The 18,663-nt window shown below is 39.5% G+C and overlaps 1 protein-coding gene across 1 annotated transcript in view; it reads right to left on the bottom strand.

Annotated features, from left to right (window-relative positions):
• Window positions 1-18,663, bottom strand: part of OCA2 (OCA2 melanosomal transmembrane protein) — a 297,190-nt gene that overhangs the window by 41,733 nt on the left and 236,794 nt on the right. The window contains exon 22 of the mRNA XM_034759185.1: window positions 13,428-13,521. Within this exon, the coding sequence (XP_034615076.1) occupies window positions 13,428-13,521 (94 nt within the window). The remainder of the gene's footprint in view (window positions 1-13,427; window positions 13,522-18,663) is intronic.

The raw sequence follows: 18,663 nt of genomic DNA, 5'->3' as shown, positions 1-18,663 counted from the left end.
CTGGCATTGATGGATTATCTGGAAAAATAATGTACTGACCTCTTTTAGCTGTAAAAAAATAGCATCTCTGATTTAACAGACTAGGTTTTTTTCTTTTTTTAATTTCTCAACTACAAGCCTGACAAGCACATCAGCATAATGATAAACATGACCTTTACTTCTTGCTTTTCAGCATTTAACAAAAGCATATTTACTTCAGCTCTAAAGCAGACATCACCACAGAGACCAGGATAACACCTGCCTTCATGCAGCAGGAGTTTAATCAAATATAAAATATTCCTTTTCTCGGTCAATGTATTCCCTAACAATGGATAACTAGACATGCTCTAGTTGTAGGGCATTGCACTGCACTATAAAATTATGCAAATTCATATGCAATACTGTCCCAAATAGCTTTACTTGATCATGTGGAAGCAACACTCAGTGTAGTCTTCATATATATATATGAAGTTTTGCAGACTTGAAGAAGTTACTGGAAAGGTGAATATTGTTTCTCAATCAGTTACAAATGAGCTATGTGGTCAAGGCTTAAATCTGAAACATCATAGTCAGATTCATTGGTGTTGGAAAAGACTTATATTAGATTCCATCCCTCTGCCAATGAAGAGCTGTTCCCTGCAGAATATTTTCTAGTGCTTCATCCAGTCTAGTTCTTTGATGACTCGAGTAACTACTGTGTTTAGAGAGAGACTGACGATTTTGAAGAAGCACTGCCTTGAGAACTTTGAAAAACATTCTGTGGAGCAACCATTCTGCTTTACAAATATTTTATTTTGTCATAATTCACCCCCACCTGCTATACAAATCTTAGTCTTGGGAGATCCTTCAAAAATCTCTCCATAGAAAGATGACTTTATTCATTTCAAAACATTTCCCAAAAGTCTGACATCCATGTTTTATAAAGCTGGGAACTAACTTCTAAACTAATGCTAGAGATTTCACATTGGCACAGAAAGCATCTCCTGAGAATCACCTAATACCATCATGTGCAGTACTTAAAGACAATCTCTCTCACTCTGGATGGTTTTAGATAAAACAAAAATATGCATAAATTATCTGCTGAGGATAACTTTAGAACAATAATTTAAGAACTGTTTGGATACCTTGCACAAAAGCATTCAGTCTATGAAAAATAGTCTCCCTTCAGTACTGCAACATTCATTTATATGAAATCAGCAGCATCAGATCAGGATTTACAGTACATAGTAAAGCAGAGAAAAGAGTGGTTTCTCCTTCAGAGGTGTTGATTTTACCCACATCTTTAGGGTTGGAGAATGTAAGTGAGATTATTTATATTAGTAGCTAAAAACCCATGTCCGGGGCCGTCCTTAGGAGGGTGCAGGGCCCGGGACAGATCAGCCTCCCCACTAGTCTCCTCGCCATCCATCCACCCAGCCTCCGCTCGCCTCCTCAAACCCCTGCCCCCACCGATCACCACTCTCCTCCTCACTGTCCGCCCACCCACCTGCCACTCACCTTCTCACCCATCTGCCGCTCACCTCCCCGTTCACCTCCTCACCCCACTCGCCTGCCCACCTCCCGCCTCACCTGAATATTAAGACAAATAGCATCCCTATTGTACAACAGTCGGGACGCAGGACAAATGGCTAAATATCAGGACAGTCCCGATTTTATGGAAACGTGGGGCCCCCCAAAGCATAGGGCCCGGGGCGGTCACCCCGATTTGTCCTACCCAAGGGACAGCTCTGCCCATGTCACACAGGTGTGGCAGCTGGGCCAAGTAAATCCACCATCTGTGCAGTGTCCCTTCTACAACCAATGAAACTGTTGCATTAAATTAGCTGACGAGTATGGGTGGTGATTGGTTGAGTTACCTCTGATATCACAATATTCTAGGCCTCTTGGCATAAAGTCACAATGGCTGAGAATTTAAAAATTGGACAGTAACAAACCACAAATCCCAGTGATGATTGCACCTGGTGATATTACAAACAAAAAGAGTTCTCAACTGTGCTTGTAACGGTTTCTATTGCTTCACACTGACTCAACAGATGTTCTAGGCTTAGAGGGACACAGTGACAATCCTGGAATCTTATTATATAGAGTCTGCGGCTCCTCTGATAAAAGGACAATAATTGCAATACCTATATCAACAAGTGGCAAACTAGCACAGAAATCATCCCATTATAAGATGCATTTGATTTAGTACACATGTGCAGTAAGTGTCGTGTTTTGACATTTGTCTATATGACATAACTCTCAAGATATTTCACAGTTCAACACAGAGAAACCACAGAACAAGAGAGGGCCAATGCTGTAATAGCTAAAGAACAGCAAGTTAGGAATTAGGTGCATGAGAAACTTTATATAACTTTGAGTAAGAGTTTGAGTAGTGCTTGCCCACACTACTCAAAATCTCACTGGCTACCACTATCACTGTCTCCTATTGAAATAACATGAAGATGGAAAAATACTTATTAGGTCATCATGTTCTATTTCCTACCTTCTTGATTGCCCTGTCCTCCCTAAATTTAAATAACTCAATTAAGAGGACTTCTACACATCCCATTGGACACTACCTTACACTCTAAAAGACCTAAGCCAAGATTCACCCTGGGGACTGCATCTGCTTGTACTGCATAGATCCTGCTGGCAAGAACTCCATGGTGTAGGGTAGAAGGCCGCAGCACAAGAAACTGATCATAACCTCTGTTGGGAGCTACAGAAGGCCTGTACATCCCAAAAAGCGAGTAGTGCTGGCAGGAATGGGGTAGGGCTGGGACAGCAAAGGAATGCAGGGATTCAATTCATCCCCCCAGTGGCTTCCTTTAGCATGTCACCTGTGAACCCTCACCTCAGATAATTTTTAAAAAGTTACCCTCTTAAGAGAAAAACCAAGAGAGGGGTCCTATGGACATAACACTGCCTGGCAGCTCTCAGGATGAACTCCCCACCTCCAGGATAAATGGGAACATGGAGGTCTAATGTATCTATGCCAGACTGCATGAAACTAGCTCCTTAATGGTCTTGAAAGATCCCCAGATATTCACCCCTAATTCTCCTCTGCTTTCAAATTGTCTTTGCTACTCTCCAGCTCAAATTCTCCTTTTGCCACTTCCTTTCCAACATGTGAAATAAACTAGAAATTATTGGCATGTATACACTGATAAATACATCACTTTTCAAGTATTATGCTAATGATAAGATTGCTACAGAAACTTTTATGTGACTGCTTTATGAGGAAAAGTATAGTTCAAGATACCTTGAAAACCTATAAAAGAACAGGCAGTGTGCATAAGAGCATGATGGCACAAACAACAATATAGTGACCAGTACCTGTCACTGACAAAAAGTTTTTCTGGAAATCATTAGTGTTCAAAATGATGCTGTCAAGATATTATTAGATATTGACTTCGCTGGAAGATAATATTTAGGAAGGATGACTGAGAATGTGTTATGGTCAATGTGACAAAAATCTTATTTTGCTTTACTGCACTCCTAGCTGTTCACTGATTGATTTTGTAAGTCATATTAAATTACTTTAAATTGGTCATGACTTATCTCATGGAAAGCTTTGAATCTGATTCTTAACATAGTCCTTAACAACAGTGGTCACCAAGATAATCTCTACATTTAGTATAGATTATAACTAAGTTAGTTTATAACTAAGCTAGTCTTTCTGATACTTGATGCTTGGAATGACACACTTCCACTCATATTTGACACAACTAACATGTTTAAATATAAGTTATATAAAGTATTTATCCACTTATATTCCTACTAACAATAAAAAGGAAGTACTGAACAATTATGGTTACTAATGATCTCAGTGGAGTCTAGCACTCACTCGGGCCCTTCTAGAGGCAGCCAAGATATCCGACTGTAAATTGATGGCATTTTTGTGTGTGAAAAAGCCATTTGAGGTTCTACTGGGAGATGGTTTGCATGTATTCATTATTTTATTTTCTCTCTCTCTCTGCATCCTGTGCATTTACACTAATGGTAAATGGTAACATCTAAACATGTAGAGGGATACAAGAAATTGTCCCAACTTTTTTTTAATTCTCTAAAAAAAATCCTAAAATAGATTTCTGTATCATATTATAAAGTGAACATGATGGTGTGGTGGGGTATAAAGTTTTACTGGCATCAGAGTCCTGTATTCATGGTTTTGCCACTCATGAGTAATCCAAGCCTTCCAAATTCACATCAACAAAGCCTTTATGCAACTCCACCATGTATTCCATATATACAGATTATATTATTTACAATCACTTTTTAAACTCATGTAAAGAATCCTCAGAAACTTCTACATAATCACCAATAACGTCTCAACTTTATTAATTATTCAGAAGTATCTATGAATTTCTTCAGAAAATATTTTTACCTGTAGGTAGCACTCTGCAATCCACACTACATTAATTAGTTGCATATGCCACATGATATTATTATTTCTGTTTTTTTTTATCATTAGATAAACTTACCTAATTAAGTAAAACCGTACAAAATGTGAATTAAATATTTTACAAGCAAATATGTACCTTGAAAAGTGCTTCTGGTGATTTTTTTGGCAAATATTCAGACACATACAAGTTTAAATGTGTAGAGAGGATGATCACAAGACAGTCAGAAATATGATCAAATCAAAATTATTTTTCAATTTGAACAAATATTTATAGTACATTTTTCCCTGCTATTCACCCAGATATATAATCCACTGTTTTATGCCTTAATCCTCCATTTCACTATATTCGGGCATACCAATGTACTTGTGCAGAAGTCCACTGGGAAGTATTTAGGCCCCAATCCTGCAAATACTCATGCACATTCTTAGCTTTATTACCACTATCTATTGACTTCACTGAGGGCTGGCCTACACTAGAAAGTTGGGTCAATCCAGGTACATCAGGGGTGTAAAAAAAAAAATCACACTCATGAGAGAAGAAGTTAAGCCAAACCAAGCGCTGGTGTAGACAGCACTAGGACAACAGAAGAATTCATCCATCAACCTAGCTGCTGCTTCTTGGGGAGGTGGATTTACTACAGTAATGGAAGAACTCCTTCAGTCACTATAGTTAAGCCTCTACACTGAATCACGATAGCGGCACGGCTTCAGCTGATACATTTTTAGTGTAGACATACCCTGGGATTACTCATAGAAATAAAATTAAGCATATTTGTAAATGGTTGCAGGATCTGGGGCTTTGTGTGGATTTTATCCCAACTTTGAATTATTTTGTAATGTGCTTTTCAATGTAATTGTTCATGTACTAAGATACATGAATTATATACCGCATGAAAGGTAAAACAAAAACTATTTTTAACAACTAACTCACAGCAATTAATCCTATTTATTCTTTTAAAGCAGAGTATGATTCAAAACTCGCTCTTTCATTTTCACATAATTTAATTGGCAAATGAATTTGCTAATCCAATCAAGGACACATCACAATTAAAAAAAAGCAATTAGTTCAGTTTCCACAAACCCAACAATGTTTTTCCAAAGTACTGGTCATAATTAGAAGACAAGAAAAGCTTTACACATGCTAAACTCCATCAAAAATTACACCTAATGTAGACCAATCCTATTTCAAGTTGGAAAAGGAAAAATTCTTCAAACTGAAATGCTCAAAAATACTAAATTGTTCTGCTTTTTTTTTTTTTTGCTTAAAAACAAAGCAACAAATGTCATTAATTTGCCTTTTCCTCCTTGTTGTTGCTGTGCCTTACAAAAATGAAACCAAAGAAGCACACTAAAAAGAAAATAAACCACTCCCTACTGCAAGAATTTTCATTGTTTTTGGTGGGGAGGATGTTTAGGGTGGGATTTTCAAAAGTGATGCTGCCACTGAGGTCAATGGTAAAACTGCCACCAACGTCAACTGCAGCAGAATTAGGTAACTGTTGAGTGCTTTTGAAAATCTCTCATTTATTTTTCCAATAGTCACCAGTAACAATTGACACCCTTCCCAGCAATCTCAGCAGAGAACATAATACTTCAAGAAGCACAAAGGCTGAACTACCTTCTCATCTCAGTGAGCTGAAAGTTTCTATGCTTGGTCTCATCCTAAAAGTGAATGCGACTGGAAAATCCAAATGAAGTTAGCTGAATAATTGAATTCCTTAAACATGGTAATAGTGGAAAAATTCTTAAGCGCCAAATTCCTTTCTGCTAGCAGCATCTCCCATAATTCTGATCCTCTGCACTCTGAAGCGTCCCGAGAATAGGATTACCAATTTTGATTGGACATATTCCTGGAGGTTTCATCACATGACATCATCTTTAATTAAAGATTAATCTTTAATTCCTGGAGACTCCAGGACAATCCTGGAAGCATGGCAAACCTGCCTGGGAACCAGTACAGTTCTAGATTTTTCCTTCTGGAGCTGCATAGCTGCACAAAACTATCAAAAGCCACAAGTGAAATGATTGTTTCACTTAGGGTGACCAGGTGTCTGGTTTTCGATTGGAATACCTGGTTGGAAAGGGACTCTGGCAGCTCTGGTCAGCACTGCTGACCAGGCCATTAAAAGTCTGGGTGGCAGCGCTAAGACAGGCTAGTCCCTACCAGTCCTGGGGCACTATGCTGCGCCCCAGAAGTGGCCTGCAAGTCCGGCTCCTAGGCAGGGGGCCACGGGGCTCCATGCTCTGCCCCCACCCTGAGCACCGGCTCCACACTCCTATTGGCCAGGAACTCCTACCCCCCCTGCCTAGGACCGAGACCTGCTGGCTGCTTCCGGGGCATGCACTGCATGATGCCAGGAGAGGCAGGTAGCCTGCCTTAGCCCCCCGTGCTGCTGACTGGGAGCCACCCAAGGTAAGCCCATGCTCCAACCCCGAACCCCAACCCCCTCCTGCACACCAAACCCTCATCCTCAGCGCCACCCCAGAGTCCGCACCTCCAGCCCAGAGCCCTCACCCCCCCCCCGCACCACAACCCCCTGCCTCAACCCGCAGCCCCCTCCCACACTCCAAATCCCTCGCCCACCCCCAGCCTGGAGCCCCCTCCTGCAACCTGAACCCCTCATCCCCATCCCCACCTCAGAGCCTGCACCCTTAGTTAGAGCCCTCACCCCTCCCACACCCCAGCTCCCTGCCCCAGCCCAGAGGCCCATCCCACACCCTGAACCCCTCATTTCTGGCCCCACCCCAGAGCCCACACCCCTAGTTAGAGCCCTCACCCGTCCCACACCACGTGAAAATGAGTGAGGGTGGGGCAGAGCGAGTCACCAAGGGAGGGGAAATGTAGTAAGCAGGGGGCGGGGCCTCTGGGAAAAGGCAGGGCAGAGGCAGGGCCTCGGGGAAGGTGCAGGGATAGGGTGTTCGGTTTTGTGCGACTAGAAAGTTGGCAACCCTAGTTTCACTGTAAGATTCCTCGGTGAATGTCTCCATCACCAAAACCAGTACAACTGGGTAGTCTGCACTCTTGATAGGCCCAATACTAGAACAGCAGTGGTGTGGCATGACAGACTAGGGTGACAGATGTCCCGATTTTATAGGGACAGTCCCGATTTTTGGGTCTTTTTCTTATATAGGCTCCTATTACCCCCCACTCCTCCTGATTTTTCACACTTGCTGTCTGGTCACCCTATGACAGACTGAGTTTGAGGAGCAAGGAACTATTTTGGCAGACAGCACTTTTACAAAGTATTAGTAATAAAAGAGTCTGGGAACTTAGGCTAAATGAACTGGAAGAAACAGGATTGCTGCTCTCTTACAGATAATCAAGTAAGGAGATTTATGTGGCTTTGCACAGCTCAATATTTTACACAAACAATTTTAATGTGTTGTGGAAATAGGATGCACAGGGAGTAGCATTAAGATATCACATTTGTCCTCCTACATGTGAATGACAATCATCACCGAAGGCATCACAGTCTGTATGGGTCACTGCTCTCCAGCAAGGATAAATGGGATATCCTACTGTAACCACTTTTATTATAAAGTACACCCCTCAGGGATAAATCCTACTAATAAAACAATTTGTTTCTGAAACTATTAGTATAAACTAATATTTTTCAAATATCTTCAAATTATTGTTACTCCCAGTGAAGCTAAAGAATATTAATTTAGCATTCTAGATGCCATAATGAGGGATAACAATAATAGAGGGATAACAAAACATGCCAAAAATATAGTGAGTACTTCTATGTTTTTACCGACTTAATTTTACCATGAATTCTAAATTAGGCCCCAGGAGCTCATGCCAGTCCCTCCCTACAGGCTCTCTTCTTCAAATGCAAAATCATTGTTATCCATATAATTACTTAATTGTATAAAGTTATTCTATTTATTCTTCTCACCCAATCTATTCTCCACAGTACCAAATTCCCAGTCACCAACTATCTGACTGAAATAAAATTAGTACATTTTGCCACTTTCTTTTTCTATGAAACAGCTTGATCACTCATCTGTGATTTCTTGATTACATCTTTCAGCAATGGTGGTGTTTTGCTACAGGGCCAAACAAAATTGCTCTTAGCTCCAGAAATACTATGCTCATTAGGTTTTCAGATTTTTACCATTCACCTTGTACAGAGGACACCCCTCTGCATTCTGATCTATCTGCTTTCCATCCCATCACATCTGTATGTATATTAACTGTTGTAATGTTTATCCTTGTGGCCATCCACACACCACTCATATAATACTTTGCACAAAACTTTAATATATTTTTTCTGTCTTCGTCCTATGGTGACATGTTTATGGAAAAATGCAAGCAATTACATCTGGGGCAAATACATACTAAGACTGAGGGTTAAAAGTGTATAGGAAATTAGGCATGAGTTTGAAATGGTAAAGGCTTGCAGAAAAAGCCAGAGTAATTTAGATATTTGTAAGCAAAGATATCAGGTCAAGAACAAAGGAAAAATATAGACACTCTCTCTTTACATCGCTGTAGTGAGACTGCACCTGGAATATTACATTAATTCCTGGGCTCCATATTACCCAAATGATACTACCAAATTGGAGGAAGTTCAAAGAGAAACAAACTGAAACAAGAGAGATTTGCTCAGGAGGAAACATTAAAAAGGAAATAAGTATTGCTTGGCTAAACAATTTCTAAGGGTTGGGTATAATGTACATGTGCTGAGTTCCCTTCCCATCTTCAGCAGAGTACAACATGCTGAGTCAGTGTCCAAACTCATTCCCCCTATTAATCCCCTTCAGCTAATTAGCTTCATTAATAACTTAAAAAAATAATACAATTGAAACCTCAGCCAAAGCTTCCTTCCTGAACTTGGCTGTTCTATCTTAGCTCCTTCTCTCTTGAGAGATTCTCCCATGCTCATACATCCAAGTTGGATTTAATGAGCCACAGTGACTCAGCAGGAATCATTCAGTATTTACCTGCAGATTTTAGACACCTGTTAACAAGGATGTTTAACAGCAAAGTCCTGCCAGCCTGTTAAACAGGCCACAATAACAGTCTACACATCTAGGAAGTGCATTAGATCCATGGAGAAGTAGAGTTATTTAGTATTCTATTCCTAGATTTTTAAGGTCAGATGGGACCATTCTGATATACTGATGTAACTAGGAGTAATGGGATATAATGAAGAATTACCAGGAAAAGCTTCCTACTCTAAAATGTCTTCCAAGGAATTGGTGAAGTTTGTTCACTAGGGACTATAAATTTAGACTGGATAAAACACTAGAAAATATCTCTCAGTGCCCAGTTCTGTATTTGCAGGAAAATGAACTATATCTCTAATGGTATGAAAGGTATCTGGAATAGTCTAACACTGAGTCTTACAGATGTGAAGTGTATCATACAGAAAAATCAATCTTCAGCATCAGATCAGTAGATAGTGTAAATCAACCTAGTTCCAACTGAAGTCAATGAAGCTATGGCAATTTATACTAGCTGATGATTTGGCCCACAAACTTGAGCAACCAAACAAAATTCATGGTTAATAGCTTCTGGAAGTATTTATTTTACTTCTGTCTGACAAGCTTCCTTCTGAATAGCACATGTAGTTATTCATGCATTCCTCCTCCTTGCCACTAACCTGCACTTAAACATTGGGAAGGGGGGGTTACCAGAGGCTATGATCCTACAGAAATACAAAAAGTGGAGACCAGAAGCCAGATTCTTAGCTGTAAATTAATTCCTCATCTGTAACAGTCTTGCCATTCCTTCTGAAAATACAGTTCCAATAAAAAACTCTGAGCCAAATTCCACTCTCAGTTACACCAATGCAACTCTGGAGTAACTCCACTGACGTGAATCTGTGTTTACACTGGTATAAGTGAGAGTAGCATTTTTCCCTCTGAGGACTTGTCTAGATGAACATTTAGTGCACATGTAAATCTACCACGTAGTAGCCTGCTACACACACTAGTTTAGGTGGACTGTGCTGCCACACACTAAAAGTTTCCTAGTGCACTTTGTCCTACTCCTGTTTCAAAGCCAGGTAGATCAAAGCACACTAGGGAACTTTTAGTGTGTGGCAGCAGGGTCCACACAGACAATTAGTGTGCAGTATGCTAGGGCAAGGTAGATTTATACCCCAGCTTGCCGTGCTCTAACTATTCATCTAGACAAGCTCTGAGACACAGCTGCAGCAGTGGCAGCTAGACTCTGGGTGCATCCTGACAACACCTGTATCCTACCACTCATGGGAAGAGTGATTCAACCTCACCTTGAGGGTTTCTCTTTGAGTTTGAAATGTTATAATTAGTAGGGCTGGTCAAAAATTTTGCACCAAAACTGTTTTTCAATAGAAAATTTAGTGTATGGGTAAATTAAATTTCCCATGACAAATGTATGCTTTCCAGGTAAAATTTTGACTTTTTGTTGAAAAACGGAACATCTGAAAACTTTTCAGTTTTCAGCTACAAAATTGTCACTTGGAAAAGGTGCCTCATGGAGACTGTAGTTCAGGAGCTTCATGCCCCCATTTTGCTCTCTGGTCCAGTATCCTCAGCTGGACTACACCTCCTCTGGATGGACTCTCATGAAGTGCCATGGTGGCACACCAAGAAGGGGGAATGTGGTCACCATGGAGATGAAATCCAGCCAGGGAAATTTTTCTGTTTCTCATTTTTTTCCAAAAAGTCAAAATTCTCGATGGAAAAGCTAAATCCTAAGACAATCTGAATGTCTGCAAATGCGCACACAGCAATCCAAAATAAGCCCATCATTTCCATATCACCCTATTTTGTACAAGTGCCCATTTATAATTTCTTAAAAGTGTACCAGCAATCACCCTAGCTGCATAAGACAGTATATAGTCTAAAAAGGTCCTGAAACTGAAAATTTGTGACTGATTTGTATTATGTCCTTCTGAAACTCATGATCAGAAAATGTGGATGTTCGGGTCTAAAGGGATAGTTTGGGTCAAATTCTCCAACCAGCAGCACATTTGGGGATTTGTCAGAAATTTACAGCTCTCTCATCAGCATTACAAATGTCTCAACTCTGGTTTCTGCCACATGCAGGCGTGGTAGCTTTCACAGAACCAGCACGAGGGAAAGCAGCAGGGATGGAGAGGTAGAGAAAAAAAAACAAAAAAGAAAAAAGGACAAAAATTATGGGAAGAAGTTTCCTGTATTCTCTGCTCCAAATATGCAAGTTAAGTGGTAAAAAATAAACCCAGTATGGTATTCTGGCTAAATCAACTGTAATTTAACCTGTAATTGGGCTTGATTTTTAGTCCTTCATCTCCCAATTCCCATCAAACCCTTCCCATCATCACCTTAAAGACTGGAGGAACTTGAAAACATATCAAATGGCAAAATGCAATAAGTGCCAGTTTTAGTCCCTTGAACGCCTTCTGACCACCTTAAATTAAGTACAGAGTAGCTCAAATTGTTAAATACTTCTTTTACTGGTAACTCCTTACATTTTTAGTCACAACAGCTAGACTATGATACTCTTGCTTAGACTAAGGACAACCTTGCTCTACAAGTAATCCTACTAATTTAAGTAGGACCAATTTATGGAGCAAGTTGCTACTTGGTATGAGCAAGAGTGTCAGTATAGGGTGACCAGATGTCCTGATTTTATAGGGACAGTCCTGATTTTTGGATCTTTTTCTTATATAGGCTCCTATTACCCCCCACCCCGTCCTGATTGTTCACATTTGCTGTCTGGTCACCCTAGTATCAAGACCATGGCCCAGTGATACCAGGGATGTTCATTACAATATACAAATAACAATAGAAACAATAATTCTAAAATATGTTTAACAAACTACTGAAAAATTCATTTTAATATCAGTAGAGGGTTTCAGACAAAATACTAGGGGCGGTCCACTAGGAAATGCCAAGTCTTTGCTTCAACCATGGCCTCCATTGTCCTCCTTCGTCTTGCTCCATTTCTAATGTGCCTTTCTACTTTCTGTATCATCAAAGTAAAAAAAACTTTCAACTCCCAGTTTGTGTACTATTCACTGTAATTGAAATAAGAAAGTAGATCTATTTTATTCCCCCTTCCCCAGATTTTCTTTTCAGAGGTACTCTATGACCACCAGTTCCAGTGGACCTTCACCCCCCGCCCCCCCAAAAAGTGGACTAGTATATTTTTCCCTTAACTTCCCTTAAACAACCTCTAACTTGTCATTACATTCTTTAACTCAAACTTTTTCATTCTCTGAACTATATTTTAATACAGATTGTCTCAATGACCTCCTTCCATTCACCATTACCTCCCTCCCTCATTCAAGATAGCATAATATTGTTAATGTAACTACAGCAATTGGTTACCTGGAAAAGTAAATTAAAAGTATTTGAGCCAGACATCCTCTGCTGATGTAAATCAGCGTTGCTTCAATGACTTCAGAGTTTCTCATTTTTCTCTACACCAACCCCGACTGACACCAGCTTAAATGTCTGGCCCTCTATATATCTTACCTTTATTAATGTAACACAGAAGCTGGAAATAAATAAAAGAAACCGCCATCATGTGGCCAGCAAATGGTCCACTGACCACAATTTGAGAACCACTAGTCTAACTTCTCAGTCATTTGTGTTTCTCGTAATTAAATGTTTAGAAGTGAATGCAGTGGGACTGATGCTTCATTACACTAGTTTTACATTAGTGTAACTTCACTGAATTCAATGGAGTTACACTGGCTTTCTGCCAAATTTTCCAGGCAGTGCCCAAGTACCAAGCTTCCTGTTAGAATTAACAAGCCAAAGTCTTGTATGCAACTGAAGTCAGGTACATTTTCTGAAATCTTATCTTCAGATTCTCTTTTCCTTGAGGAGCTCCACTTCCACCTGAACTGTATAGATCTGACAACTCTGCAGGCCCATGTTTGTGATGCTTGGCTAATCCCAGCAATAAAGACATAATTTGTTCTACTGCAGTAGGTCCACGTACTGCTTATCAACTCTCTTCTAACATCTTTAAATGTTAACTGAGCCTATTACTTAATATATTTTATACCAGGCTTCCGGATACATTTATTGAAGGGAAATTAAACAGAAAGTTAAAGTAACAAGTCTAAAAATGTACCTGAAAAACTCCATGAAAGAGAAGCCATAGCCATGCTGTTCTGCAATTCCTGCACAAACAACATTTGCAGATGCACCAATCAATGTCCCATTACCTGAAATTAAAAAAAAAAAAAATGAATGCCAGTTTATATTTGTCCTTTGCTTCTTATTCTTCCTTTGCTTTGCCATTCTGTTAGTCTAGGTTGAAGACTTTAGATCTGCTAGTTAGAAGAGAAATCAGTTCTCTTGCATATACCTGAAAGGAAGCCATCTCAACAATAACTCTCCACCTACAAATAGCTTAATGCTTTCATAGCTAAGCCTCACATCAAACTCAGATTCCGAGCAAGCAAAGAGAATGGGAATGAAACATAACACCATGTAGTCAAAATGACACCAATGACCTGTTTTCAGAGAAACTTTCTGATTATTGGTTTTATAAACAGAGAGATGCCATCAAGATAAAATGAAGACAAAGAGGAGGAAGTACAGGAAAGGAAGCACATTTCTTCAACAATATGTTGAACTATTGATTGAGGGTACTAAGAAAATGGATGCATTTCTTCTGTGTGTACAGGAGATTGGCAAATTAATCTTACATTTTCATCTCTTTTTTAAACATACATAAAACTCGTGATTTAAAAAAAACTGAAATAGGGTGCAGACTGGTAGGAACAGATGTTGTTCATAGGTCTCTACTAGAGTGGAATTTCAGTACCAAGAAGGTGCAGTTTATAAATAGTTAACTGCAAATGTCCTGTCTCTTTAAAACCTTTGGATCAGATCATCAGCTTGTGTAAACCAGTATAGCTTCAATAGTCAATGGTGGTATACCAATTTATAACTCTCCCCCAAGAGATACCAAAGTATTGTGCTGTATTTTTAAAATGTGTGTACCTTTGAGGGGGAAGTACACACTAGATCTTGTTCCTCTCCAATTCTTTCAAGTAGCTCACCTTCTCCCATTCCATTTCTAATCCCTCCATTTCACATAAAGAAATAAATTATTCAGGTATCCAAACAGTCCAATTCATTATCCAAAGCTTTAGGTTGGGAAGACTTGCTTGAACTTGATAAAAGTTTTGTAGCTGACTCTACCAGTCGTAACTGGTGTCCTTTGCCAATAAATCTGACCTGGAGCATTGCTGGGAAAATTACAGTACTTTCAGCATTCTCTTCTCTAAATGATATTTTGAGCAAAAGGGGCAACCTTCTAAAAGAGGGCTTTTTCCACGTATAGTATCGCAACTCATCTGTTCTGTCCAATGGCACTATGTTAGGAATCCATTGTTCTAAGCATGTATTTTTCCTGTGCTCCCTCTCGCATAAGATCATTCTTACATTTTGATCCAGTTACTCATTGCTGTACCGATATTTTACTGGTCTGACTTTGAGAAAACTAGATCAGAAGGTAATTAATGCTGAGGTTAATTGCTTTGACTTAGTAAGTATTCTGGGTCCTCCAGAGCTCAGCTTATGAAAGAACAGAGCTGGGGAAAGGCAGTCACATGATTTTCCAAATATTCATGTGCTGTGTCTGGAGACTGCAGTGACTAAGCCAGAAAACTTTCTACCATGAAGAATTATTTTGTTCCACATAGCTTTCCACATCCCAAAGTGCTCAGGAACAACATTACCTATAGTCTAAAACACAATACAATAAAATATTCAAGCAAAACAAAACTGTGGAGTTCAGGTATGGGAAAAGAATGGAAGGGTACAAGTGTGTGAAGGTAAAAAACACGGGGCCAAGAGGGATTCTACTAAAAATAACCTTGGGGGAAGTTTTATGCTTTTTCTTTTAAAGAAGATAAGAAATGGATTGGAACAGATAATAAATACATTACAATTAATAAAATATTAAGAGATTTAGCAACCAAATGACCAAATTATTCAGTATGCCACCTTGGCCTGATTGCCTGCTACGCTACTCCAGTTTTACACCAACAATGGAGTTATAGCAGAATAAGACAAAAATAAAGCAGTGGTAACCCAGGCCTTCATTGACAGGCAATGAGGAACACAGGGTGAACATAATAAGATCACACTCAAGCCACCAAGCTAGCATGCTGCTGCTGCATTCTGAAGAAGCTACAAGTGATGGGGATTCACTGCTAAGAGCCTCAGGATCACTATCTAAGTAATTATATAGTCTTAATCATGATACTATCTAAGTACCTCACAAACATTAATGGATTTTATCTTCTCAACAACTGTGCAAGGTAGGAAATTTTATAGATGGGGAACTGAGGCACAAACTAGATTAAATGTCTCGTCCAAAGTCCTATAGCATGTCTGTGATTAAGCCAGAAACTGAAACCAGGTCTTCTAATTCCAGTCCACCTTCCTCCTAGGTTAGAACCATTCTTCCTACTCTGGGCCCTGCACTGCTGTTGTCCATTCATCACGGGGTTATAACAAGGGCCCAACCTGTGCAAAATAGTGCAATTAGAACACAACACTTTCAAACCTAGCCCAGTGCATGGCTTTAAACAGAAAGAGGATAATCCCAAATCACAATTTGGTGATTCTGCAAAAAAGCAAACTAACTTTCCTTGCACCTAGAAAGTTAATTTTTTTCACAAGCCTGTATATGCTTCTTCAGCTCCACCATCTTTCATCTCTTTTCATTTAAATTGAATTATTTCCTTGCTACTGCCCCCCTAGATTGTGTTTTTCTATGTTTTAATTATCACATTTTTCCTATGAGTATATTTCCCTCTTTCACTTGGGATTGCTTTTCTTTTATATTAAATTTTATAGTTCCATACTGGTTTTCTTTTCTCTGCTCCTGCACCATGAAGGAACAGCCTTGAAAAACAATAAGTAAGCATACCTTTTTTGTTACACCTCCTTTACGATCCCTTAACTTCTCTCCATTTCCAACATTTACTGCTCTCAGTGACAAAAGATATGCTCTAGTTCAAAGGAATTATTTCTGAGAAGTCCCGCAGTCTTTGTTATACAAGAGTTAGACTAGATGATCACAATGGTCCTTTCTGGTCTTAGAATTTCCAAATCTCTAATTGTTTCATGGAGAAAAATAAGGTAAGCTGTTCACCCCACAGTTAAGGCCTTGATTCTGCAAAGGAATCCATATGGGGAGGGCCATTTATGCCCACCAGGAGTTCCACTGATGTCACTGGGATTGCCTGGAAGTGCAAGCATGCACCCACATGGATCCTTTCAGAGTATAAGGGCCTAAACTTATAACACCATGGAGTATTCTACTTGTGGCACCAAGACTGATTTGCTGCATTGCCTCTCTCCTCCACAAAGTGATACACATACTACTTCAGGGTAGAGAGAAAAGCTAAATGACAGTGCAGCAGGACAAAAAAAAATTGGTATTGAACCTTCAGAAGTGTATTCGGGGGGAGGGAGGGATAGCTCAGTGGTTTGCGCATTGGCCTGCTAAACCCAGGGTTGTGGATTCAATCCTTGAAGGGGCCACTTAGGGATCTGGGGCAAAATCAGTACTTGGTCCTGCTAGTGAAGGCAGGGGGCTGGACTCAGTGACCTTTCAAGGTCCCTTCCAGTTCTAGGAGATAGAATATCTCCATTATTATTAAATCCCCAAACCAAGTAGTAGCTGTGATTTGAGGGCATCCATCAACTTCTCAGTTCGTTTTCTCACTCCATCTCTGACTCTAAATGCATTAAGAAATATTTATTTAGAGATATGAAACCAAACTTGTAACTTACATGTATACTGGTAGAAGATGTCACAAGAAGGGCAAGACACAAGAAATAGATCCGAAAGCAAATAGAGAGGAAAGAAATCAGGTGGAAAGCTTAAAGAATTTTTAATTCCGAAACAATTCGAACTAATCACTAGTCTTTTGTTCCCAAACATTTTCACAAGAGATTTCTGCTTTGATTGCAGCATATTTCTTTGCCAAATACCACCACCAAAAGAAGACAACAAAAACAATGCTAATGTAACATGATGACTCTACATCTTCCTTCAGATTAAAGAAACAGTTAACAATATCCTTATGTCTCACTGTTGTATCTAAGTACTGCAGGGATCACTAAATAGTGGAAGATTTTACATACTGCATAGGAGCTGCAATAATGCCTAAGCATTATGAGGCATTATAGAAAGACTTTCTGCCTTTGCAATGAATTTATTTCCCAAAGTGGGGTTAAGTTGAGGGAAATCATCTTAAATATTATCTAAAAGTAGGAAGGTTATTTTCATTTGTTTGGCTTTGGGTTAGTTTGGTATTTTTGTTGTTCTCTGGGTTTGTGTGGTTTAATTAGATTTTGTCTTAGTTGGCTTCAGGAATTATACTGAAATCAGCAATAAAGACAACCTTTTGTTTCCTCTTCTTTTAATTTCTATCTTTGTAGTAGGCTAGGAATTTGGTAGTGAAAAAACAATTTTGCAACCAAAGAATCATAGAAAAGTCAGGATTAGGCTAATGCACATGAAAACTCATACACATGTCCAGTTCATTCAGGTTGATGTTTTAGTAAATAAGGATTAAGTATTTCCCAGAAATCCATAAAATCACTGCATGACTACTAAAGAATAGCAAGTGCTAAATGGTATAGCACAAACTTTTACTTATTTCTTTTACTTATTTGCTTATTCACAATGTTATACAAAGACATCATGACAAAGAACAACAATGCAACAGCCACTCTTCTTATGTTCTCTTGATTTAATGACGTCTACCATAATCTATTCATAATTAACATGGGGCAATGGTTTTGTAAAAAAAGATTATTTACCATGTGATAAGTATAGTGTTTCTCATTGTCCGGCTGTACCAAAAGAAAGACAGGAGACACCTGATATGGATTTAATCAGGCCACAACTTGTTTATTAGATGTCCGGGACTGCTTGGCAGATAAAAGTGTACATTTCAAGCAACTCCATGTTCATTTAAATAACTACCCAGGGCTTCCACCAGCCACCCTTCATTTTCCAACCATTGGAGGGTTAAGGTGGTCTGTAAGACATGGGGGTTGGCTCCCTGCCATACCAATCATAGGAGCCCCAACACACACACTCCAATTCCATTCCTTTAGCCAACACCTCCTTTCTAAGTCCTTTACCAGCCCATTGATCTGGTCACTGGATGTCTTCCCTATGGAGTACCTGCACTGGACATCCACCACAAGGAGGCACCAGCAATTAGCTTGGCTGTCTTTTGCTGCCTGGAGAAAGGACTTCTAACGCCAGGGATTGCACCTTTTAAAACCTTTCACCCATACATTCCCAGGGAATGAGTCAGCATTGCCAA

Source organism: Trachemys scripta, chromosome 1 (assembly GCF_013100865.1).
Source record: "Trachemys scripta elegans isolate TJP31775 chromosome 1, CAS_Tse_1.0, whole genome shotgun sequence".
Lineage (NCBI taxonomy): Eukaryota > Metazoa > Chordata > Testudines > Emydidae > Trachemys > Trachemys scripta.
The sequence above is the reverse complement of the archived record's forward strand: the minus strand, read 5'-3'. Positions and strand labels throughout refer to the sequence as shown.